General features: G+C 32.3%; 7 protein-coding genes and 2 long non-coding RNA genes across 11 annotated transcripts in view; 6 read left to right on the top strand and 3 right to left on the bottom strand.

Moving 5' to 3' along the window:
• Positions 1-1885: 1885 nt before the first annotated feature.
• LOC107360220 (putative methyltransferase DDB_G0268948) lies at positions 1886-2872 on the top strand. The gene is made up of 2 exons (XM_015926854.3): positions 1886-2191; positions 2254-2872. The coding sequence occupies exons 1-2, from the start codon at positions 1907-1909 to the stop codon at positions 2800-2802; spliced, it is 834 nt and encodes a 277-aa protein (XP_015782340.2). The 5' UTR covers positions 1886-1906; the 3' UTR covers positions 2803-2872.
• Positions 2873-3808: 936 nt separating this feature from the next.
• On the top strand, positions 3809-5498 carry LOC107367609 (uncharacterized). Its single transcript, XM_015935335.3, has 2 exons — positions 3809-4441; positions 4535-5498. Exons 1-2 carry the CDS (start codon positions 3973-3975, stop codon positions 5287-5289), a joined length of 1224 nt encoding a protein of 407 aa, XP_015790821.2. The 5' UTR covers positions 3809-3972; the 3' UTR covers positions 5290-5498.
• A 296-nt stretch (positions 5499-5794) lies between these two features.
• On the top strand, positions 5795-9247 carry LOC107367599 (catenin alpha). Its single transcript, XM_015935329.3, has 3 exons — positions 5795-6000; positions 6062-8377; positions 8449-9247. Exons 1-3 carry the CDS (start codon positions 5941-5943, stop codon positions 8719-8721), a joined length of 2649 nt encoding a protein of 882 aa, XP_015790815.1. The 5' UTR covers positions 5795-5940; the 3' UTR covers positions 8722-9247.
• Positions 9248-9657: 410 nt separating this feature from the next.
• Positions 9658-10507, top strand: RpS18 (ribosomal protein S18). The gene is made up of 4 exons (XM_015936976.3): positions 9658-9722; positions 9828-10013; positions 10106-10299; positions 10375-10507. The coding sequence occupies exons 1-4, from the start codon at positions 9720-9722 to the stop codon at positions 10451-10453; spliced, it is 462 nt and encodes a 153-aa protein (XP_015792462.1). The 5' UTR covers positions 9658-9719; the 3' UTR covers positions 10454-10507.
• Positions 10508-10714: 207 nt separating this feature from the next.
• Positions 10715-12213, bottom strand: LOC107369050 (RWD domain-containing protein 1). The gene is made up of 3 exons (XM_015936967.3): positions 12022-12213; positions 11855-11923; positions 10715-11379 (listed from the first exon to the last, which is right to left on the bottom strand). Exons 1-3 carry the CDS (start codon positions 12092-12094, stop codon positions 10814-10816), a joined length of 708 nt encoding a protein of 235 aa, XP_015792453.1. The 5' UTR covers positions 12095-12213; the 3' UTR covers positions 10715-10813.
• Positions 12214-12266: 53 nt separating this feature from the next.
• On the top strand, positions 12267-13069 carry LOC112539790 (uncharacterized). Its single transcript, XR_003083770.2, has 2 exons — positions 12267-12452; positions 12556-13069. It is a non-coding gene; the product is annotated as an uncharacterized LOC112539790 (long non-coding RNA).
• Positions 13070-13117: 48 nt separating this feature from the next.
• Positions 13118-15100, bottom strand: LOC107367794 (sterol 3-beta-glucosyltransferase-like). 3 transcript variants are annotated; one of them, XM_089266837.1, is made up of 3 exons: positions 14851-15100; positions 14564-14759; positions 13118-14473 (listed from the first exon to the last, which is right to left on the bottom strand). In XM_089266837.1, exons 2-3 carry the CDS (start codon positions 14608-14610, stop codon positions 13153-13155), a joined length of 1368 nt encoding a protein of 455 aa, XP_089122963.1. In that variant the 5' UTR covers positions 14611-14759; positions 14851-15100; the 3' UTR covers positions 13118-13152.
• A 187-nt stretch (positions 15101-15287) lies between these two features.
• Positions 15288-18769, top strand: LOC149093939 (uncharacterized). Its single transcript, XR_016198704.1, has 5 exons — positions 15288-15574; positions 15665-15753; positions 15883-17334; positions 17400-17642; positions 18075-18769. It is a non-coding gene; the product is annotated as an uncharacterized LOC149093939 (long non-coding RNA).
• Positions 15790-24602, bottom strand: part of LOC107371453 (IDLSRF-like peptide) — a 45451-nt gene continuing 36638 nt past the window's right edge. Inside the window, exon 5 of the mRNA XM_089267591.1 lies at positions 15790-16889. Within this exon, the coding sequence (XP_089123717.1) occupies positions 16696-16889 (194 nt within the window). The 3' untranslated portion in view covers positions 15790-16695. The remainder of the gene's footprint in view (positions 16890-24602) is intronic.

Genomic DNA, 24602 nt, shown 5'->3' with positions numbered 1-24602 from the left:
TCATTAATGTGTATCAACAATATTTACACACGGATAATAAGTCTCAGCTTGCTAACTCTTATGGTCACGGAAAGCGATCGGTTTAACTAAAAATCGAACTTGATCTGTTTTACACCAATATAAAATGTTATTCCTCAAAATAAGACCATTTTCTGGTTGACTATCGAAGGTTGAATCAGTAAAATAAGTTTCATGGAAAAATCTGCTTCCATAGCTGAACAAAAGGCGATCGAAGTTTCAACTTTGACCTCGATTTTCTTGAAAACCGTCCATCGGATGAATTCTTTAATTGTACCAATGGATTTAGTTTTCATGTACCTACAAACCTACGAAGTCTCAACTCTTTACTCAGAAGATCGAGGTTTTTGCAGCATTCTTTGCCTTTCATTTGCAAGTTTAACCAGAAAATTGGTTTATTTACCAAGATATGCATTAATATGAGTTTGGTTTGTTTAATAAGTTGTTTCTTGTCCATTTAAAGCTAAGAAATCGTTACCAGAATGAGCTAGTGAAAAGTTATTTGATTGAATTGAATTATAGATTAGCAAAGAAGTAAATTGGTGAAAGAATGAGAACTGTAGGTGATGCCATACTCGAAATATCGAACCTCAAAGTTTTAAAGTCAATGGCCAAAATAAAACGAACTGTTGTTGTATTGAAAAAGTTATTTAATCCATGATGTGTACCAATAACTGCTATAGTTAAATATTAAGTTTAAACCCTCTAACTCTTATGGTTGCAAAATGGTGTCGGTTCAATTCAAAATCGAACTTATGTGTTTATCAGAAAAAGAAACGTTCTATTTCTCAATGTAATTACATTTTCTGGTTGACTATCAAAAGTTAAATCAGTAAAATAAGTTTCATAGAAAAATCTGCTTCTGTAATCATGTAAAAAGCGATCGAAATTTCAACTTTAACATCGATCTTCTCGAAAACTAGTGACCAGAAAAAGTTTTAAATCACACAAATGGATTCAGTTTTTCTGTCTCTACAAACCAACAGAGTCTAGGCTTGAAAGAAATAAATTTTACCATTTGTTTCAATTAGGGTTTATTTGTGTATAAATGTTTTAATTTTGTCATTTTACTAACAACCAGATTATATCTCAATAACAGACTTAAATTCAAAGCTTGTTTTTAGCATTACTTTTTACTCGAGCTAATATTTTTACAGCCTCATCACTAGAATCAGATCTTTAGTACAATTAACTGATTTCCACGAAAAAGGGCTGCAATCAAGTCTGATTAGCAACGCTTATGCTATCAATACACATCTTATTATGATTTATCAACAATTCAATTATCGTAATCATGCCACAGCATAGCGTTGATATTGTTCCTCTTACGTGGAACTTGGACAAATTTTACTTTGTTTCATCCGATCTTTGGTATTAAGCAATTCGATTGAATTAGAATTGTTCGCAATCTTGGAAAAGGCAGAAACAAAGCTGTTTCACTTGATATCTATGCATCTTTCCGTGGAAATATTAACCTTATTGTTCTTGTTCTTGGGAAACATTGGAACAATACGTCATAACCTGAACTTATGTTCAGGGTCGACTTATTATATGCAGTGTGCTTTGATGATTTATCATGTTTATTATTGAATGGTTGATTGATTGGAGATTCACAGATTAACATCAAGATGAGAACAGGATACCAATTTGATAAAGAATCGGACTGATTTATGAGATGAAATTAACGATAAGCCATTAAAGTTGAATTGTCAAATGATTGATGTGCTGATAAAACTTTGAAAGAAACAAGTAACTGATTTTATTGAACAATATGTCGAACTATTTGAGCATGCTTAAGATTTTCCGGTTTCTGTTCAGAAACTATGAATAAGAAAATGCTGAGTATTTCAAGTTTGTGCTGAAGTTTAACTATAATTCACAATTTATCATGGCAAGCCTTCAGTTTGGTTCACGCATTCAGGCTGCAACATATGCTCAGGGTCGAGTTAGACCTCCATCAGAGCTGATTGATACAGTTTTGGATTATCTTCGATCAGGTTGTAAACCAAATGAAAATGGTCTTTGGCCAATTGCTGTTGATGTTGGTGCCGGTTCTGGTCAATCAACTTTCCTGTTAAAAGATCATTTCACCAATATTCTTGGAGTTGACATCAGTGAAGCTCAAATCGATGAAGCAAACAAACGCAATCAATTTCCAAATATCTCATTTAAGGTAAGACCAAACTCTAAATAAACCTTCATTTTGTTTACCTAAATGTTTACTCATTTTCACAGGTTTCACCAGCAGAATCGATTCCAGTTGAAGATAATTCTGTTTCATTAGTAACTGCTTCTCAATGTGTCCATTGGTTTGATTTACCCAAATTTTACCAGGAGTTGGATCGTATGTTAGTTCCTGGAGGAGTTTTTGCTGCCATTTTTTACACAGCTGCTCCTATTAAAACAACTAAAGACGCAAAAATGACTCAAGTATTAATAGCTGAAATGGCTGAAAAAGCTTTTCAAGATTTGGCTGATATGGGACTATGGGATCAACGAGCCATCGATGTACACAATCGTTATTTCACTGAATTGCCATTACCATTCAAGGCAAGCATGAAACATGATTTTATTTGTTCAATTGACTACACTTGTGAAAATTACCTCAATTATATCAAATCTTGGTCAAGTTATAATAAATTAATCGACCAAGATCCAGAGAAGGGAAAACTTTTCATAGACAATATTATTGAAAAGTTGAAGTCTATACTTGGCACTGAAGATGTTTTACCTGTACAAATTCAAGTCGATTTTAATTTTTTTGTAGCTATGTCAAGAAAATGAGAATAATTTGCACGAAATTCGAGTAAAAAATCTATATTTTAATCTCAATAAAGAAATATTACTTCAAGAATTGATAGTTACAAAATTTGATTTGAAACAAAAAAAATCCATATTTAAATATCTTCACGAATTGCTACTTAGTTGCCAAAGATTTGAATTGGAAATCCATTTCAACTCGGACAGTTTGCATTTCTTCAAGTTATTCCCACCAATACAACGATATTCAAAGTTATTCCGATCATCTTTATGAACATTCAATGAGCATTTGAAACATGTATAGCCTTGGTAAATATTATCTGGCATCACTTTGTGACAAGTTTGTCTTTGTGGCAGAGTTAATAACTTTACTGTAGGAAAAAATGATTGCTAGTACCAATCCGACATGGAGATGGATTACCATTACAATGTATCAATGATTCAAGGAGCATTCAGCTTAAGATGTAATTTTTTTTCCAAGTTTAATATGGAAATCCAACAAGATCCAGTTATTTTAACGAGTCCTTCAAACGCATCACCAGGAAAATCATCTTTGCATTGGCCAAATATTAGTTTTTCAATGCACCAAATTGTTCAATGTATTCCCTTTCTGTGGTAATGAAATTGGAAATACAAGTTTCCAAATTATTATGAGATAACTGCAAGGCGATGATGTTGATGAAATGCACATTATCGAGGAAGATAAAAAAATCAGGTTGAATGAATCTGGTAAAGATTGATTTTCACACTTTTAGATAAGTTAACCATTTGAATAATTTTGAAAGTATGAATCTTGAGATTCTAAAATTGCATAAAAACAAAAAAAGTAGAATCCTTGTGAAAAACAAAGCATATTAATTAAATATTTATACACATATAATTAAGTAATCAGACAAACAACACACTTTTTAAGCCAAGAATGTTTAAAAAAATTTTTTGGCGCGTAGACTTAGGATCCGGACTCAAATATCAGATGGTTTTGATATTTTCTGCAACTTTTATTGATATTGTGCTTGTCACAACATCTTTTAACTGAACTTTTCAAAGTTTGTCTTGATAATTGCTTTATTTGTTTAGCTGTGATACTTGCCTCTTATTCCAATGTTATTAAATAGATGTTTTTAAATTATTTTGGATCGTCGAGTTGATTTATAATTTTTACTATATGTACATTGGCTAAGCCTTTTCACCGATATGAAACTTGATCCAGATAAGCCTTTTTTTGACAAGTTAAAGGAAGGTGTTGAATATATTGAAACTAGTGTACGTTCTTTGAAACAAGAATTAGATAATGGATTTCCTTCCTTAGATGGACCGTTAACTGACCAAGACATTGATAAAATTAACCAATTTGATGACTCTGTTAAAAATACTTTTGCTGATGTGTCTATCTTGTTCAACCAGTTGATGAAACATCCATTCAACTTGGACGATTTGGATAGAAACGTTGAAGATCTTAAAACAAAACTGGTCCAATTTGAGAATAATTCTGGATTCAAAGAGTTTGGCTACAAACCGTTTGTCTATGCTTCACCTGAGAAAAGGAAGGCAACCCCTCAATTAGTGAATGGTGATATTGACGAAACTGTTAAACCAACCCTTTCTAACCTATTAAAAGACAAAGAGGTTGATAAATCAAAATTGTTGAGGTCAACTTTTAAAGGTAACCATTTTTCTTGTCATGCTTGGTGGCTTTTTTTCAGTAGGTTTTAAATAATTGCATTCTAATGATCTTTTATTTTTTCTCTTTTAATAGTGACTGGTCGTAAAAATGTTGATAATAAACGCAAAAGTATCATTGAAGCTACTAAAAACCCAACCACCCACGCAAATTTAGGTTCAAATCTGTCGACTCAAGATGTAAAACGATATCCCATGATGCCTCCTTCATTTTTAGCCTCACCCAATGATAGAGAAGATTCTCAAGATGGTGTATCTATCAAATATATAACTGGATGCAAAGCAGCTAATGGACTCAATGATTTGACAGCAAGTTTTACCAGCAGTGTTGCCGATTCTACAGCACCTAACAATAGATATGATGCTTCAACGGTTCTTGTTGAGTTTACCCCTGGATTAACCACCACTAGACCTGTTTCTAAAGGAAAACCTAGAAACAATTTGAGACCGCCTTTAGATTATCGTCCGGGAAAATTTTCAAATCCACGTAATAACTCAGAAGATGTAAAAAATGAAAGCACTCCACCTAACAACAGAACTTTTTTGAAAAAGAACCGGTCAGCCACCCCTGAATCACCTGTCTTCCCTTGGTCTGCTGCAGCTAACAAGATAAAAAACAGTCATAATACCTACCGAATCAGCCCTGAACCCCGAGCAAATTTAAGATCTTTGGAAAAATCAACGCCGGAAGAACCTAAACCACCATCAGGAACATCAGCAATCAAAAAATCTTTACCTGGAACACCAGAAATGCCTTCTATTAGTATTGATACAACTTTACACCAGAAAATATTAACAAAAGCCAAAACTCTTCGAGATAACGTGTTTTGAAAGTTTGAAGACGCACAAATCCCAGATTCATCTCTAATAAAATGTTGTTTTTTATCACCAAAGATTAATATTATTTTAACGTATTTAATACACTCAGCTTGTGAATTATCAACTCATCTTTTCATTGTTTATACTCTTTGATTTTATTAAACGTATTGTTTTTCATTCTGAAAAAATGAACAATCAATATTTTATTGAATTTCAAATAATGGATCCCTTAATTAATTCACAGAATGTAATATCAAAATAACTCGTTTGATTTTATAGTTTTAAATTATTTGATCAAATCATGGATAAAATTTTTCTACTACAAAATAATAGACTTCAGAAAAATTATCTTTCGGAAACTGACTAACATCCTGGTTCCAAAAACCCAATTTCATACCTGGTAGAATCATGATGTACAATCAAAATTGTACTTTGGATATTTTTAAAAATCACTCTAGTCAAGTGTCTCCCTCTATTTTTCTGATTCCATTTGACAACAAAGAGTTAGAGTTGTACTTTTTGTTGAAAATAAACACCAAACTTCACACTATCTGTCAAAAACCAACTTTTGAATCTCTTTAATTTTCTATTATCTATTATTTGATTATCTTCTTTATAATTGGTTTATTTTTATTTTACTCAACATTGCGAAGCATCAATAAAATGGTATTAAAAATAGAAACGCGTTCTATTGAGGAAGCTTTGGCTCCATTAGTTCTTGAGGTAAGTCTGAGTATTTTTTATTTTTAGATTTCTAATATTTCGTTATATTCATCCATCTTAGGTTACTACACTGGTGCAAAATCAGGAAAAAAGGAAAGGTGGCAAATCTCAGAGACCACAAGTTTTAGTTGCCACTGTAGAGAAATCTATTCAAAATTTCATTAGTATTGGTGAAGAAATTGCAGCTGAAAATGCCGATATTCAAGAAGAGATGGCTGCTTCATTAGAAAAAGTTCGTGAGACTGGAAAAAATATGTTTGAAGCATCTCGAGATTTTTCTGATGATCCTTTTTCTTCAGCTAAAAGAAGCAAAATGGTAAGAGCCGCCAGAGATCTACTTTTCCGTGTTGCGGAACTTATCATTCTGGCTGACACTGTCGATGTTAAAAATTTATTACAATCTTTAAAAGCCGTTGAAGGTGATTTGGAAAACGTTTTAAATTCTGACAGTCATGAGGAGTTGTTGGAAAACTTCAATAAGTTTGGCTTGAATGCCAATAATTTGTTCCATCATGCTGCTAAAAGACAGAATGAACTAATAGATTGTAAATTGCGTGATAATCTTGGTGCTGCTAGGGCTGTCCTCAAGAAAAACAGTATGATGCTTCTAACAGCTTCGAAGGTGTTTGTTCGGCATCCTGAACTGTCTGCTGCTAAAGAAAATCGTGATTTAGTATTTAGACAAGTTTGTGAAGCTGTAGCAACTGTGAGAGATGTTGCCAAAGGCAATAAACCCAAAGACGATATACATGATTTTCCTGGAGAAATGGCTTCAGCTTTAAATGAATTCGATGAAAGAGTTATCATGGACCCATTGAGTTACAATGAATATAAGACCAGACCAGACCTGGAAGCACAATTGGAAAGAATAATTAGTGGTGCAGCTTTGATGGCGGACTCTTCATGTACTCGTGAAATTAGGAAACAAAGAATTGTTGTCGAATGCAATGCTGTCCGTCAAGCTCTTCAAGATCTTTTATCAGAATATTTTGCAAATGTTGGATCTAATGAGCCTTGTGAAAACTTGGAGAGAGCGGTTGAGAGAATGAATATTAAAACTAAAGATTTACGACGACAATTGCGACAGGCAGTCATTGGCCATGTAACAGATTCTTTTTTGGAAACCAATGTTCCTCTTCTCGTTTTGGATGAAGCAGCTAGACGTGGTGATGAAGACGAAGTTGAGCTTTATCAAAAAATGTTTGATGAACATTCTAAAAAATTGGTGGAGGTTGCTAGCCTTGCATGTAGCATGTCAGATAACGGAGAAGGTGTTCGTATGGTGCGATATGCAGCCCTTCAAATCAACAACTTATGCCCTCAAGTTATTAATGCTGCCAAAATCTTAGCAGCTCGACCGAAATCAAAAGTTGCTATTGAAAATATGGATGCCTACAAAAATCTATGGGAAACTCAAGTTCGGTTATTAACTGAAGCTGTTGACGACATCACCACAATTGATGATTTCCTATCTGTTTCAGAAAGTCATATTCTAGAATATTTTAAAGAATGTGTTTCAGCTCTCAATGAGCATGATGGAGATAAACTTCATCGTATGGCTGGAGCTATAAGAGGACGTGCTGCTCGAGTTTGTAATGTCGTCTCTGCTGAAATGGATAATTATGAACCGAACGAGTTTACTGAAAGAGTTATGAATTCAGTATATGAATTGAGAAATAGAATAATGCCCGCTTTTGCCAGTAAAGTGGAAAAGGCTATTGAATTATTATCAAATAATCGATTCAAAGAATTGGATGATAACCAATTCATTGACGCCTCTAGGATGGTGTATGATGGAGTGAAAGAAATTCGACGAGCTGTTCATTTTGATCGAGTAATTGATGACTTTGACTCTGAAACTGAAATTGGCTATGAGGATACTAATTGTGAAACTCGAAGCGTTGTCACTGATTTTGATGAATATCCTGAAATCAGTGGTTTAACCAATACAAGAGAAGCTTATAGAATGATAAGTGAAGAAGAAAAACAAAAGATTGCCGCACAATTTGAGACATTTAGGACCGAAAAAGTAAGATTTGATCGAGAAGTGGCAAAATGGGACGAAAAGGGAAATGACATTGTTGTTATTGCTAAAAAAATGTGTTTCATCATGATTGAAATGACTGAATTCACTCGAGGTAAAGGTCCGCTGAAAACAACAATGGATGTCATCAGTAAAGCTAAAGAGATTTCCGAGTTAGGAACAACATTGGATAAACTAGCAGGTCAAATTGCTGAACAATGTCCTGAATCAGATACTAAGAAAGATTTACTTGCTTATCTCAAGAGAATTGAACTTTACTGTCAACAATTAAATATTACCTCAAAAGTAAAGGCCGATGTTCAAAACATATCAGGAAATTTAATTGTATCAGGGGTAAGTCAGACTTTTTATTTAAATTTAAAGAAAAGATTTCTCTTAATAATTATTTTTACTTTATTCAACAGTTGGACAGCGCAACATCCCTCATCCAGGCAGCCAAAAACTTAATGAATGCAGTGGTTCTCACTGTTAAAGCTTCTTACGTCGCGTCAACAAAATATACCCGAGGAATCAGAAGTGCCCCAATCGTTGTTTGGAAGATGCGAGCTCCGGAAAAGAAACCTTTGGTCCGTAAAGAAAAGCCAGAAGAGGCCAGGGCTAAAGTGCGGAAAGGCTCAACCAAAAGAAAAGATTCCCCCTTAAAAGTACTAAGCGAATTCCAAACAGATGACTTTTAATGCCTTTGAGTGAAGATACATATCAGATGTATCATACCTAAACTTAAACCTAAACTGCTGCAGCTAACAAGATAAAAAACAGTCATAATACCTACCGAATCAGCCCTGAACCCCGAGCAAATTTAAGATCTTTGGAAAAATCAACGCCGGAAGAACCTAAACCACCATCAGGAACATCAGCAATCAAAAAATCTTTACCTGGAACACCAGAAATGCCTTCTATTAGTATTGATACAACTTTACACCAGAAAATATTAACAAAAGCCAAAACTCTTCGAGATAACGTGCTTTGAAAGCTTGAAGACGCACAAATCCCAGATTCATCTCTAATAAAATGTTGTTTTTTATCACCAAAGATTAATTATATTTTAACGTATTTAATACACTCATCTTGTGAATTATCAACTCATCTTTTCATTGTTTATAATCTTTGATTTCATTAAACGTATTGTTTTTCATTCTGAAATCTAAAAAAAATGAACAATCAATATTTTATTGAATTTCAAATAATGAACCCCTTAATTAATTCACAGAATGTGTTACCAAAATGACTCGTTTGATTTTATAGTTTTAAATTATTTGTTCAAATCATTGATAAAATTTTTCTACTACAAAATAATAGACTTCAGAAAAATTATCTTTCGGAAACTGACTAACATCCTGGTTCTAAAAAACCCAATTTGATACCTGGTAGAATCATGATGTACATTCAAAAAAATTGAATACCATGTCATAACTAAAAATACTGATTTGGAATAAAAGAGAAGCATTTCATTTCTCTCTTTTGTTAGAGTTCATTAACCATTGAATATTCATGAAAGTAAACTTCAAATTTGGCGGCGCTGCCTTGTGATGAGTTTGACTGTCTCCTTAGTTACGCCTCGGAAACGGAAAATAAGTTTTGAGTTTATGTTGCGGTTTGGTGAATGTTAAGAAACATTAGGATCTTGCTTGATTAGTTATTTTTATTTAGTGTAATTTAATTTAATTAAATAACAATGGTGAGTTTTTAATAATTTCATGCTTTATAATCAGTTTTCTTGATTAGTATTTTGTTTAACTTATGTGGATGTTTGATTATTAATACATTTTTATCTTTTTTACAGTCTCTCATAATCCCAGCTAAGTTTCAACACATTTTGCGTATAATGAATACCAACATTGATGGTCGGCGTAAAGTTATGTTTGCATTAACTTCAATCAAGGGTGTTGGTAGACGATTTTCCAACATTGTTTGCAAAAAAGCTGATGTGGATCTTAACAAACGTGCTGGTGAACTTACCGAAGAGGAAGTAAGTAATTTTGTTGTCTTTAGTTGCTGACATCAATAGTCTTCTCTGGTCCTTGGTTCAAAACTTATCTTGCATTTTGTGTCTTTCTTTAGGTTGAAAAATTGGTTACAATCATGTCCAATCCTAGACAATATAAGATCCCACTTTGGTTCTTGAATAGGCAAAGAGATATTAAGGACGGAAAATACAGTCAGGTTACTTCTAACTCTTTGGAAACCAAGATTCGTGAAGATTTGGAAAGATTGAAGAAGATTAAGGCTCACAGAGGTCTTCGTCACTACTGGGGGTTAGTATTTATCTTGAAACTTCAATTTGAATGTTTTTACATTTATATTAATTTGTTTTCATTTATTTCTTCCAGTTTGAGAGTTCGTGGTCAACACACCAAAACTACTGGCAGAAGAGGACGAACTGTTGGTGTGTCTAAAAAGAAGGGTTAATCTTGAACTTATCATTTATTATTGTCTATTTGATTAAACTCGATTTAATCGTTACATTTGTGCGTTTATTTTTTTCGCGTCATCATTCTATGCTATTAAGAACTATCAAGATCTTGCTACGTTATTTAACCGTTGAACACTGTGGTATGTGTACGAATGTATTCTAGATGATTATTACTTCTGCTGTTTGATAGATTTGCATATGTTTATATTGACGTTAAATGCAAGTGGCAATTATTTAATGAGATTAGACAATTTAAGTTTCGGTTTCGGTGCAATTTTATATGAAAAGAAAAGTTCGAATTTCCAAATTAAGTTATGTTACAAATTTAATAAGCCGCGATTGAGCAAAAATTTGGATTATTCGTCTTCTACATCATCAATATCCAAATCTTCAACGTCTTGAAATAGTGATTCATCAACTTTAACATCAACGCATGCAACTGCTGCTTCACCACCCTCTTCCTCCAAGAATTTAAGATCTGATTCAATTAAGCTCTTATCTTTTTCAAACAGCTCTCTACCGGTCAATTTTTTATTTGATCCTTCTAACTTAACTTGAGTTTTCTCTAAAGCAGCCATTTCTGCGTCAAATTCACGTTTCCAAGCTAAAAATGATTCAACTGTAACTTTCGTTCCTTCAAAGCGTCTCATCTCTTCAGCTTCTGCTTCCAGTCTTTTGCGTTCGGCTTCTTCAATTCGTCTTTTCTTTAGTGAATCACATCTCTTTTGTAACCATTCATTGGCAGTTGAAACTAGAGTAAACACCATGACCATTCCTAAATTGTTAGCGACTTCAATGTCCAACATTTCCATCAACTCATCTCTATCTTGGTCCTCAAAACTTCCACCGAATTCATCGACTTCTATGATTGGACCTTCTTCTGGGTAATTTTCTCCGAGTTCGAAAACTAGCTTAACTTGATCTGTGAACGTATAAGAAAATTAATCAGTTTTGGTTCTATACCTTAAGTTGTGAAACTCAAATGGTTAATGTTTAAATTGTATCACATTACAAAATGTACTGGAGGTGGACACAATAATCCAATGAGCAGTTATTGCATTCGTTGCATGTCTGATTTAACCGGGTCCACAATAATCAGTAAATTTTCATTTTTCAATTGAAAAGCTAAATCCATAAAGATGAACCAACATTACCAATCATGGGCATAGATTTGACTTTCATTTCGTAGGATTCATTTTGAAAGCATATGAACCTGGTTATATTTAGGATAACAGATGTATTTCTAAAGATATTGAATGATATCCAATGGTGTTTTGTATTAAACTTATAAACAGCAACTGTTTGACCGGTAGCAACACTCATTATGGTGATCAATAAGCCCAAGTTATAATGGATAGGGACATCGGAATTGTTGACAGGAAAACAATGTTACTTACATTCCTCATGATCCTCTGATTGGACATTAAGAAAGACACTGAACTTTATTGGAGGTTTATTGGAAATGACTAAATTGTTGATAGGTATGGAATTAAAAAGACAAAAAAATATGAATAGCCAGTAAAAATAAAAATGGTTGCTTTCGTGGCTTAAAATGAAAACTTACCTTCCAATTCATTTGGATATATTGCCTCCAGCGCCTGAAGCTCATCAATTTGATCATCAAGGTAACAACTCATGATAGTTAACACTCAATGTGAATAAATATGTATAAAAAGTAAAAATCAGTCAAATCAACAAAATAAATAAAATATAAAAAAAGATTGAATACAGTTTTGATAGAAGCAAACCATATTGAGCACGTGAGTGACTTGCTACTCTCAACCAGCTGATATTTAAACCGTTCAAGCGCGGTAAATGCTATAGATTTGACATTTTTTTATCGATTTGATTTAATGACATTTACCATAATCTAATTTTTAGGTATAGATTAAGCTGGTGAATAATTGTCTAACTGCCATGTAGCCGATAATTCTAATAGATTTGAATTTCTCAAGAGGTTATTACAATATGTTTTCTACCTAAATCTTTTTATCTGTGAGTATTATTACAATTATTTTTGTTTCAAAAAACCAAAACTACTATTCCTTAAATAATATTTTCCTATTAAAAGCCGTATTCTCTCTCTATCTCTGATCAGATTACTGTTAATTCCAGTTTCTTTGGGTTCTGGGTATGGATTTAAAGTCAAAAACTCGGAGGTAAAAGATGGAAGTAGGAAAAAGTGTAGGATTCAAGAGTCGGGTTTTCACAGTTGAAGATACATTTGAACTTATTTTTCTTGAAAACATAATTGATAACAATTTCAAGTTGGTATTTAAGGATATGATAGAAAGCGATCAGCTTTTTGAAGCGATAAAATAGGAAAGGATAACGAATCTTGAAGATGGAGTGAAAAAAGGACGACCCATGAGCAGTTTTTCATGCTTATTTATTTTTTATTTTCATTTTTTTTATTCTCTTAGAAGTTTTAGTTTTTATCGTTGCTGACTCGTTTCTACGTCGTGTTTTCTTGTTATTTCAATTACTGCTTTTAGCTGATTGTACATTATATTTCTCTAATAGCTAAATTGACTTTAGATGTTCCGGGCTCAGCTTCAAAGTCATCTGAGGTTCCACCATAGTTGCCATTAAACCTTCGTTAAACCTTCAAAGTTCCTTTAAATTCAGCAAAGACGAGGTAAAATGATTTAGACTAAAAATTTTTCTCAAATGTGTGCTTCAGCTTTTAATTTAATTAACCTTTTAGATGATATAATACATTAGACTTTATTACGTTTTTTTGATGATTTTCGAGGAAAGTCTCAATTTTTTTGACTAAATTTTCTTGGCTTTTTGTTGATTTCATAGAATCAGTTATTTTGACTATTTTCTCAACATACGATGGATTTGATAATGTTTGCTCGATGGTTTGTAATACCTTTGTTTCATGAAGCTCATGGAGATTGATTCGAGAACCAATTCCACAATCAACAGCTCTTTGAGCATTATCAAGTTGATCCATGAAGAAAGGAATCACAATCAAAGGTTTTCCAGCATAAATTGTCTCCAGAAATGTATTGTTACCACCATGAGTTATAACCAAATCGACAACTTCCAGGACAGAAATTTGATCGACGTAATTTTCGCCCCACATGTTTGGCCCCAATTCAAGTTGATCTCCTTTAGGACCTTTAGAGACGATAAAACGATGAGGACACTTTGACAAGATTTTAATGAAAGTCTTCATCAAATCTACTTGAGCTGACCCTAGTGATCCAAGTGAGAAATAAATAAATTTCCCTGGCAAAGACTTGAGTGATTCAGGAATAATAAACGGTTCTACATTATCTGGTTTACGAATAGCACAATCCAAACGGACCCATTTATCTGACCTTATTGGACCAACTTCATGATAATCTAAAAGCTCAGGATAGTGATAAATGCCAAGTTGCTCAGGTTCACTGTACCACCAGTTTTCAATCCTTGAATCTTTAATATTAGGGTAAGGTACCTCATAAGATTTCCACCAAGAATACATTTTTTCTCGCAAAACTGACGAAGCTTCACCAAACAAAGCTCTAAATTTTTCCCATTTTTCTGGTTCTTTTTCTTTCACAGAGAAACCTGACCATGCTGGTGGTCCTCCAGGATAAAGGCAAATTGGGTTAGACGAGCGAACCAAGGCACAAGGTAAAGTTGTTCGGTAAAAGGCTGGATAGACTGACATGAAATCACCAATAAACATGTCGAAATTGTCTTCATTTTCCTTTAAAACCTGTTCCAATGCGCGATTCTTAGCATCACAGTGCTCGACGATTGATCCGAAAAAATCTATCTCATCATGGGTCCAATTATTAAAGATGGATAATGCATCACTTCGAAATCTATGCAATAGTCCATTGATCCATTTAACAACTGGGTTTAAATATTTAAAATGATGTTCATCGAAAGGAATAAACTTAAAGTCTCGTCTATCGGCAAGACTTTTGTGCTTAGCATGATTAGAAAAAGTCACTTCGTGTCCATGTGAAGCCAAAATCTCACCGATGGCTAAAGCGCAGTTTATGTGGCCAAATCTGTTATAATTATAATTGTTATATTATTAGTTATTTTGTAAACCAGTTTTTAGACAATAAACTGTCGTTTAGACATTAAACAATACTTACGCATCAATACTTGATATGAGAAAACGGTATTTAGGCTTATTGTTCATTTTCAATTCTGTAATAACTAGAGACTTAGAGACTAGGATAGAAGAAGCGACCCAATTTTTGGATAGAATCACCAAGACTTCACGAATCAAAAAGAGTGATTATCGTCAATTGATGAATTCGTGTTTTATGAGCTATATTAATACTCTCGCTGTGATTTATCAGACAGATATTATGTTTCAAAGTATCAAGTTGTAATTGGATTATTGCCTAACTTAGGAAATTTTCACCACATTACTTACGTAGTATTTTAAGGGACTTTAGCCACTTTAAAGTTATCACGATAATTTGCACGAATAGGATACCAGATAGTTTTTTCCGCTCTTTGGTTACCCCATTTCTGGTTAGATTGACGATTCTCAGTTTATAATTATTCAAATTAAATGACAAAGCAATTTGACGAAGACAGACTTGAGCGAAATGAAACGAAAAACTTTGACCTGAGAGCGACTTTTAAAGTTAAAGAATGTAAATTTTAGATTATTTAAATCACATAAAACATTTTAAGAGGCAATAAGATGTTTGATGACTGTTAGATAAGCGCGCTATTATTCAATCTTATTAAAGCTCTTTTATGTGAACGAAGGTGAATCTTATAATCACCTCTAGATGGAGTTTGATTTGGATTCAAAGTGTTGCTATCAGCTGCCACAGAAACAGTATTACGAAATATTGCGACAGTGTGATTTTTATTATAATATTTTTTATTATAATATGGTTTTATTATTGACTGAATGCAGTAATTATCGGTGAATTTATGAGAGTTTGAAGCTATTTAGTTTGACCTAATTACCTTATTAGTTCACGATCATTATCGGTTAATCGTTAGTTTTAGATCAAACTGGTGTATAAATTGTCCAACTTCTATGTATCAACATCATAGCTGATCCAACAATTCTGATACCTCTGAGTTTTATAAAAAGTTATTTGTGTTTTTTTTTGTTTTCCACTTGAATCTTTTTATCCGTAAGTATTACTTTCTATTTATATTTTTGTTCAAAAACTAAAACTACTTGCACATTAATAGTCGTACTTTCTCTCTGGTTTTACTATTAGATTACTTAATCGAACCTTGGAAATTCAAAAGATTGGATCATTGTTATTGAGTTACATAATATACATGGTATTAGTCCATCATAATAATAGTAAGTAATTTAGAAAAAATGAAGCATATTTTGAAATGATCATAAAAAGAAACAGGTTATTTTTTGTCATGAATGGTCAAAGAAAGTAACTATACAGAGTTTTTTTCATTTATCATTAAATTAATTTAGATATGATTTGGTTGATTGATTGATGCAAAGGGATTCCAAAAAGAAAAATAAAGCAATGGTGAACATGGAAATCTAAAAGAATACTTTCAAATTTAAAATTCTCGAACACATTTTAAATACGATATTTGTTGGAACAGGATTAATTTTCTTGAATAGAGGTTCAAGTTGAAGCAAAGCAAATCAAAATACAATCTTATCTCGGAAGGAAATGGTGAAAATTTAAGTTTCTTTGGATTATGGATATGGATTAAAAGGCAGAAAACTCGGAGGTAAAGGATGGAAGAAGGAAAAGGTGTAGGATTCAAGAGTCGGGTTGACAGTTGAAGATACAATTGATTGTAGATTTTTCTTAAAAATTGAATTGATGACAATCTTAAGTTGGTATTTAAGGATATTTCAGCTGTTTGAAACGAGGAAAATAGGAAAGGGTAAAGAATCTTGAAGATGAAGTGAAAAAAAGGGACAAACCATTAGAAATATGATAGCAAATTGTTGGGGTCAAACAGATGACAACAAAATTGGTATAATAATGAGATAGTAATGATACAGGTGAGGGTTCAATGTTCAGAAAGTATCAGTATAATGCAAATATGGATTTAGTTGGTTGAAATGGATTTTTTTTTGCAAAAAATGTTTTTTTATTCTCTTTAGTTTTTTTTGGTGGTTAATTTCATTGTCTTGACTCTTTGATTGTGTAGTGTTTTTTTGCTTGATTTTGCTTGATTGTTGCGATGATGATGATTGTTGAATGTTTTTGATTTATTTTCTCTCGTTAGTCTTCTTTACTGTTATTAGTTGATTGTTGTTGCTCATCTAGTCTAAAAAGCCAGTACTAACAAGCTTATCCAGGAAAAACTTAAGGTCAGCCAATTCAGTGTCTTTAATTCCAAGAGATTTGAGTAAACTTAAATCACCCGATTCAACTGCCACAAATACTTCTCGAAGATGGTCCAGATCACTTCTCATCAAGTGCAAAGCCTTACCAAAATCTTCCAACGTTTCACTCTCTGTTTGGAAAAAGCATTGACAAGAAAAGAGAAATTAATTCATCATTTCTATTAATTTCACCTCGATTGAGATGCAAGTGCCATTCAATTCCATTTGTGCAAGCGAAACCAGATTGTCTATTTAATTTTACAAATTGAGCTGTCTCAATGTTAACTGAAATTTGGAGCGAAAATAAAACAATCCAATTTCATGTCCAAGTCAAAGGATAATCCATATGGCAAGATTCCAGTGAAACAAGGAGAAAAAAGATCAAGGAAAATGTGATTGCCCAGATGAATTGGAATTTTGAGATTAACTGTTCTCAATTTACCTTGTTTCTCGAGACTCAAGTTTTATACCTAATTTGCCCACCTCCTTCACACCAATGCTATCATCATCATGATCACCATCTAAAACAACATGATCATCATCATTGTGATCAGCCTTTGATCCTACTTCATCTGTGTAAGCCTTGAATCCTGCAAGAAAATTTTCCTTCATTTGGCGAGTTTGTCTTTCACCCTGTATAGTTATAGTCATCACATACACCTCCACACAACCCATCAACATGGACATCATTATGTTTACCAGAATCATCATCAACTATGAAAACAACAACAAATGTCTTGCCTCTTCAATCATGGTAAATCTTTCAACAAGATTTTGAATGATCATTATTCTCGTCTTGTTTATTAACCAAGCAAAGCAAATAGTCATGCTGAGCCTTTTTTTAAACATTAGTCTCCTTTAAAGTCAACTTACTCAGATTCAAGGTAAATATAATTCATCTATCGGGTTTAATCAACAAAAATGAATGAAAAAAAGCTACTCATCACAACCTAAATGCTTCAACTAACAAAGTAAGCAAAGTTGACATTTTCAAAGGCTAATACATCAGGCGTAGGCACATCATTAGTTTAAATGTTAATGTTGCTGTTAAACGATTAATCGATTGAACAATAGATTATCGATGTTATTATATATTTCCATTAGACATTAAATCTAGTGATTAACTTCATTTGATTACAGTAATTGAGTCAAATTAAATAAGGTTGAAATACAATTGTAATAAAGCGCAAAGCTTACAGTCATTGATAATCTATGGTTAGCATGTTTCATTCATTACGATCAACCCATTATGCATTGAAAAAAAAAGTTGAACCTTAATTTTGTTTCTCTTTCATTTCTATTGTTGTAATAATTAGATATATTGATAAGTCACGCTTAAATTGACCCACGGAAAAGTTCATTAAATAACAATGAAAATTAATAACAATAAATAAAAAAGGCAATTAAAAGCGATCACGAAGGACAACAAACAAACAATTGGAACCTACAAGATCAATACTAACAACCATCAACTATTGAGTTATAACCCATTGGATTTTACCTTCCATGACCATTGATCATTCAAGAAAGTCTCCAATTTGAATAAACAATCAAGGAACCAATCTATCGAGTCATAAAATAAGGATTCAAAGTTGACAGATGAAGCAAAAAAGACGATGAACACATGGAAAAATTAAAATTGATATCAACATTACCAACCCATTGGAACCCATTTTCAATTAATAATTTCTGGTCAACAATTCATCATTCTGGTCATTCAAATCAATCATTATCACCTTTAACAACCATTAGTTGATACAAAAAGTGATAGCAACTTGATAACAATTAATGGTTCTAGTGGTATCATTATGTTTCACCAAGAAAACAATTCTTGCATTAACCTTTGAAAATGTAGATGCAAAAAGGTCAATAAGGAACATCTTATTCAATATTACATTATATCACTGTAGATAACATTATTAACAATTCAATTTTGTTTTCAACAAATGCTATTAAAATTTATTTGTCTATCAAAAGAAAAGTAAAAATAACAAAATATTAATATTAACAAGAGTTGCAATTTTGTTGACAAGAAAAATAAAGAAGTTTCAATTTGAATAAAACATGAAAATGCTTAAACAAACCCAAATTCAAGACAAAACATTAAAGCAATACAAAGCCAATGCAAAGCAATTTAATGTTAAATAACAGTTTTGACGGTTTTTCAAAACACTGTTCAATTGTTGACAAAGAATGAACAAAAGATGAAAAATGTTTAATCAATTTTCAAAACCTTAATATTATTAACAATAACAATCCAATAACAGCGTCAATAAAAGGTGTAAAGTGTTGGACAAAAGAGCGTAAAAAAAGAGTAATTAGTCCATCATGCTAAATGGCGTGTAATCATAATGTTTAACAACAATTGATATTTAACTCGATCACAACCAATTAATTAGTCTAAATTTGTATCATCATTCAAGATTGATTAGCCATTGAATGGGAAGAAAAGTTTAATTGAATTAGAATGTTGAATGAAAATGTTTCAACGAGGGAATCTCAAAATAAATGGTAAACAAAAGCAAAACCCATTTCCATTGAAAGTACCCTTCAAGTTATGATGAGCTGAGTTTAAATCAACTTTACCTGATGGATAACAATTTCCGATAGATTAAAGGTTGACATTATTTTGATACTTAAATTGGTTGGAAAACACAAAAAACCCAAAAGTCAACCTTTATTGTATTTCATCGTTTGCTAACCTTTTCAGTTTATTAATTGTACATTAAAAGGTTTACCATAAAGTTTTACATTTTAACGCAATAACTCTTGGTTAACAATTGTGCCTTACAGCTAAAAAGTATGATATTAAAATTTGGTCGACTTCAAGATGGAAAAGTTAAATTTCTCTCTCAATTGAATGATATTAAATTTGATCAAAGACGTAAAAATGTTGTGTTATCCTGAAGGAACCATGAGGTTGTTATGGTTACCTGAATTACGAGTATAATGATAATGATGTTTGAAATGATGGTTAATGAAAGAAGCAGAGAGAAGAAGAAAAAATAAGACAAAAACGCTTTTCTTTATTTCAACCATTTTTTTCACTTAATTTTACTCTATTTAAATTTTAAGCTTTTGATTCTCTTTTTTTCTCATCTCATGGTAATGATGATGATGTGAAAAGTTGTCATGATGAATGAAAGTTGCCTTTTTTGGCTGTAAAAGATGAACTTTTGGCGAAAAATTTTCTCCAAAATTTTCTCTCCTTTCCTTTTTACCTTTGTGATTAAATGGTAAGAAACGGATGAATTTATCTTTTCCTTGTTTCACTAAATTCATTTTCTCAGTCAAACATGGAAAAAGTTTTTACCATTTCTCCTGAATCTCTGTGAGTTACTGTCGATTCAATTTTCTGTTCATTTTTCTTCTTCAGAGTTTAAGGTTTAACCAAAAACAGAAAAATTAACTTTCATTTCATGTCTTTGATCAGCTGAAATCAAAAAGCTCAACCATTTTAATTTGCTTCAATATCTTTGAAAGAAAAGTAAATTTAAACTGAACCTTCGATGGTGAAAATTGACCATTTTTCGTGAATCCATTTAGTGGCATTTAATGGTCAAATTATTCCATTGATTGGTTTGAATTGTGATTAATCTTTCGGCTAATTGAATCTTTTCCTATTCATTCATGTAAAGGTCGCTTCTGTTGATTTAGATGTGATGAACCAGTTTACCAGCCATTGAGTTTAAACTGTTTTTTGATCAACAATTTGACTGCATTTTAATGATGATTATATTCATGATGAAAATTATCATCAAATCTAATTGTGCTTTTTATGCTTCTATTAATGCCTTTATTCTGGATAAATTGATTGAGTTTTTCCGAGAAAATAAAGATTCTGTTGCTGAGTTAATTGAGCTTGTTTTTAATTTATTCAAATTGTCTTTGGTTTTGTTTTACCAATTCATAGTTTATATCGGATAAATTGTTGGATAATCAATTCTCATCATTTTCATCTGCTTTTGAAATGTAAGGTTAGGTGAACTGGATTGGATAATAAACAAGCGTGTTGAAGCAACAATAAAGGATTCAAATGAAAGGTAAATTTGTGTTGCTTTTTGCACCAAATGATGAAGAAAAGGGCAAAAATAAATTGAACTTTTATTGATTGTAACAATAAATTGAACACTAAATTGATGGGATAGAGCACTGAACAGGGTTAATAGAGATGGATTAAGAAGATGATGATTAGGATGAGGTTTGAAGTGAAAAGAGGAAAAAGAAGTAAATTGGAAAAGATTTGCTTATAAGACTTGTGATTGTAAGTTTCAACTAATAAATTGGCAGTCAAGATGAAAGTTCATCTTGATCAGGGATGAAACATGTTGGTGAATGGGTTAAGGAAGATGATGATGAAAGTGAATACTTGAAGGAATAAAAGTAAGAAAGAATGAGATGAATGAAGATGTAATGATGAAGATGATAAGTTGTTCAATAGTTTTTGGTCAATCGATTCAAGAGCTTTTTGTTGTAGTGCAAAAGAAATCCGAGAATTGAATGGAAAATTCATTTTCCTTTTTTTCTGGTTACTTTTATTCAGTAAAAAAAAGGTTAAGGCTCAGGATGAAGATTTAGTTGAACAACAAGAGAAATGGAAAAGCTTTCAAAAAATGAAATCCATTTTTCTCCATCATCATCATTATCATCATCTTGGACTCTTTTTTAGCATCAACAAACTCTTTGGTCAAATATATCACAAGCGATTATCTCTAGTAAGTTAAGACAATTACACTTGGAATCGGTAATAAAGATTATGATCAACTTATAGTGTTGGCGTAATTTTGATCAACCAATTTTGGGTCAACTTTTTTCTCTCCAGTTCATGGGAATGATGGAAATTACATTCGTTTTGGCGACTTTTCTTGGCTCATTATTCAACCTTTCTTTTAGGGTTATATCAATGGAAAACTTTGGACAAATCCAAGTTGTTTAAACACTTTTTTTGTTGCTTTATTAAACATTGAATCGATTTATGTCTAGTCTATGATTGTTCATTCATTTCTCCTTGGAATTGAAAGTTTCAACGAATGCTGAGGGATTGAGAAAACACATTTGAACATTCAAATTTCTAGGAACAAATTAGTTTCTTGTAAAAGAAAAATTTTGTGTTAGGATTTATCATGGTGATTACATTTTCAAAACTCATTTAAGAGTCAAGATTTTCATCTAAACAAATGTTCGTAACCTTCACTATCAATGAGATCATGGTCTTGTCTCATGACCTCGTGTATATGAAAATAAAATTGATTGACTTAAAAGCAAACTAACAGTTCTAATAGACTCTTTTATCGAAATTTTCAATCAATGATATTACTAACAATTTGAAATATTGATATTGCGTGCGTTTTTTTCATTTTACGCCTTCATGCAGGCATAACTCACGAACGGTTAGTGCTAAAGACTTCAGACTTGAACCATAAGCTTACGCAGATTGCACAACGATAAGTTCAAGTGCTCAAGGTTATTCAAGGTCAATTCTTTATTTGACCTCCAATTGACATTGAAAGCTCATTTTCTGAAATCGCAAAATTTTCTGACCTGATAGTGTTAGTTTCACGATCATAACTCATACTGGCTGAAGGATATGGGTGATCCATTAACATTCAGTTGATCAGGAAAAATTCATTCCATCTTTCCAATGGTATGAGTTATGAACATGTAACTAACACTATCAGGTCAACAAAATTTACCGATTTCATAAAATGACCTTTCAAAGTTAATTAGAGGTCAAATAAAGAATTGACCTTGAATAAACTTGAGCACTTGAATTTATCGTTGTGCAATCTGCGTAAGCTTATGGTTCAAGTCTGAAGTCTATAGCACTAACCGTTCGTGAGTTATGAAGGCGTAAAATACAAAAAAACGCCCGGTAGCTTGGTATCTTAAAAGGTCTTGAAAAATGATTGTTGTAGTCGTTTTAATTTATCTTACTTGAAAGATTGAACTTAAAAAATTATCTTTGAACTTCTTTTACATTTATCCTTTGATTACTTTTCAATTGGAAATTATAATCTATTAATAATAGAATAAAGCAACAATTTGATCATCTTTTGATCTTATTAATAAATAAACTTCTCGTTGTTCCAATGATTCAAGCCTTGATCAAGTTGATCAAGTTAATCTTGGATATAAACCTTGTCTCTTTGGTTTGGTAAGGTTAGGCTTCATTTGTTAATCTTCATTTGGTTCATCATTCAAGGTGTCAGTTCTTGTTTTCTTTGTCTCTAATGTTTCTATTAACCCTTAAACCATTCTTAAAAGATCCTTAAATTCTCTTATTCTTATTCTAATTCCTCAATATTGCTTTTTTATTGTCCAGTTCTACAGGTGCATTCACAGCCTCTATGGTCGAGCGTATGAGCCCTGAACAGATAAACGATGTAATGCGCCAAGTTGAGTCTGAATTTGAAGCTGAATTTAAGCAAATCGAAAAAATGTTGAACGATTCTGGATTTAAAGCTGGAAAGACATTATTTGATATCAGTAACATTCATCCCAAATTGAGCGTGTTGTTTGAAGAAGAGAAGACTCAAAAAAACCGTTAGCCACATGTCCACATTGTGTTAAACAATTCCCGGAGTGACGCTCAATACGAGCACATATAGCTTGGCATTTTCAAACTTCGTGTAGCCGTTTTAATTTATCTTACTTGTAACATTGAACTTTAAAAACTATCTTTGTACTTCTTTTACATTTATCCTTTGATTCTTTTTCAATTGAAAATTATAATCTATTAATACTGGAATAAAGGACCATTTGATCATCTTTTTATCCTATTAATACCGTTGTTTTTTATTTTAAGCCTTCATGCAGGCATAACTCACGAACGGTTAGTGCTATAGACTTCAGACTTGAACCATAAGCTTACGCAGATTGCACAACAATAAGTTCAAGTGCTCAAGGTTATTCAAAGTCAACACTTAGTTGTGACGGAGTGACGCTCAATACGAGCACATATTCGAATAGAAAATGACCTTTAAATGCCAATTAGAGGTCAAATAAAGAATTGAATTTCAAGTGCTCAAGGTTATTCAAAGTCAATTGGCATTGAAAGGTCATTTTCTATGAGAATATGTGCTCGTATTGAGCGTCACTCCGTCACAACTAATCGCAGACTTTGAATAACCTTGAGCACTTGAAATTCATGTAACGCAGTATACTTTGTGATGCTGTTATCGTGACCTGCTGTGTCAAAGTGTAGAATGAATATATCCTTATTTTAAATTACGTTAAACATTGCGATAACAATCCACATGCAGGGTAATTTAGCTGAAAAGTGAGGTTAATTTCGGCTGTATTTTGAATACTGGTTGACTTCGTCATAAACACTTGAGGTCGCAAATTATGCAACCACCTTCCAACCAACTTCTGAGCCTTCTTTAACGAGTCCTAAAGATTACCTATTATGACCTGTACCTTTGAATGTGACAAATAAGTTTCGCGAAATTATGTACAAAAAAAATGGTCATTCGTATAACCAGGGGCAGAATAATAGCTGTCGAAACCTTACATTTTAGCTGAATTGCCTTGTTTCACGATTCGAGTATTAAAACTAGTGCCAATGTTTTTCTTACAATGATATTAAACAAACATAATTATATTAATATTATGTCAAGTTCAAATAGTTCTAGTCTAACTTTGACAATTTCATCAAAATGATCAGCCAATATGAATGATGCTAATTTGATCGACTTAGCTTTTATATGAATAAATTATCTGAGTTTCAATATGAATACGGTAAATATGGTTAATTGGTCATATCGTGTTATCAATTGATATCATGTAATGTTAGTGTTAATAACTAAAAGCGAAATAACTATTTCCATTGAACTTACATTTTT

Source organism: Tetranychus urticae, chromosome 2, assembly GCF_039701765.1.
Source record: "Tetranychus urticae isolate SD_2017Ah chromosome 2, NJAU_TeUrti_SD_1.0, whole genome shotgun sequence".
In the NCBI taxonomy this organism is placed as follows: domain Eukaryota; kingdom Metazoa; phylum Arthropoda; class Arachnida; order Trombidiformes; family Tetranychidae; genus Tetranychus; species Tetranychus urticae.
The sequence above is the reverse complement of the archived record's forward strand: the minus strand, read 5'-3'. Positions and strand labels throughout refer to the sequence as shown.

Coding starts and splice junctions, on each gene's coding strand:
- LOC107360220 (XM_015926854.3), top strand. CDS start 1,907: ATGGCAAGCCTTCAGTTTGGTTCACGCATTCAGGCTGCAACATATGCT. Junction 2,192..2,253: donor TTCCAAATATCTCATTTAAG/GTAAGACCAAAC, acceptor TCATTTTCACAG/GTTTCACCAGCAGAATCGAT.
- LOC107367609 (XM_015935335.3), top strand. CDS start 3,973: ATGAAACTTGATCCAGATAAGCCTTTTTTTGACAAGTTAAAGGAAGGT. Junction 4,442..4,534: donor GTTGAGGTCAACTTTTAAAG/GTAACCATTTTT, acceptor CTCTTTTAATAG/TGACTGGTCGTAAAAATGTT.
- LOC107367599 (XM_015935329.3), top strand. CDS start 5,941: ATGGTATTAAAAATAGAAACGCGTTCTATTGAGGAAGCTTTGGCTCCA. Junction 6,001..6,061: donor TGGCTCCATTAGTTCTTGAG/GTAAGTCTGAGT, acceptor CATCCATCTTAG/GTTACTACACTGGTGCAAAA. Junction 8,378..8,448: donor GAAATTTAATTGTATCAGGG/GTAAGTCAGACT, acceptor TTTATTCAACAG/TTGGACAGCGCAACATCCCT.
- RpS18 (XM_015936976.3), top strand. Junction 10,014..10,105: donor GTGAACTTACCGAAGAGGAA/GTAAGTAATTTT, acceptor GTCTTTCTTTAG/GTTGAAAAATTGGTTACAAT. Junction 10,300..10,374: donor GGTCTTCGTCACTACTGGGG/GTTAGTATTTAT, acceptor TATTTCTTCCAG/TTTGAGAGTTCGTGGTCAAC.
- LOC107369050 (XM_015936967.3), bottom strand. CDS start 12,094: ATGAGTTGTTACCTTGATGATCAAATTGATGAGCTTCAGGCGCTGGAG. Junction 11,924..12,021: donor ATATCCAAATGAATTGGAAG/GTAAGTTTTCAT, acceptor TCAACAATTTAG/TCATTTCCAATAAACCTCCA. Junction 11,380..11,854: donor ATCAGAGGATCATGAGGAAT/GTAAGTAACATT, acceptor ATACGTTCACAG/ATCAAGTTAAGCTAGTTTTC.
- LOC107367794 (XM_089266837.1), bottom strand. CDS start 14,610: ATGAACAATAAGCCTAAATACCGTTTTCTCATATCAAGTATTGATGC. Junction 14,474..14,563: donor CTCATATCAAGTATTGATGC/GTAAGTATTGTT, acceptor TAATTATAACAG/ATTTGGCCACATAAACTGCG.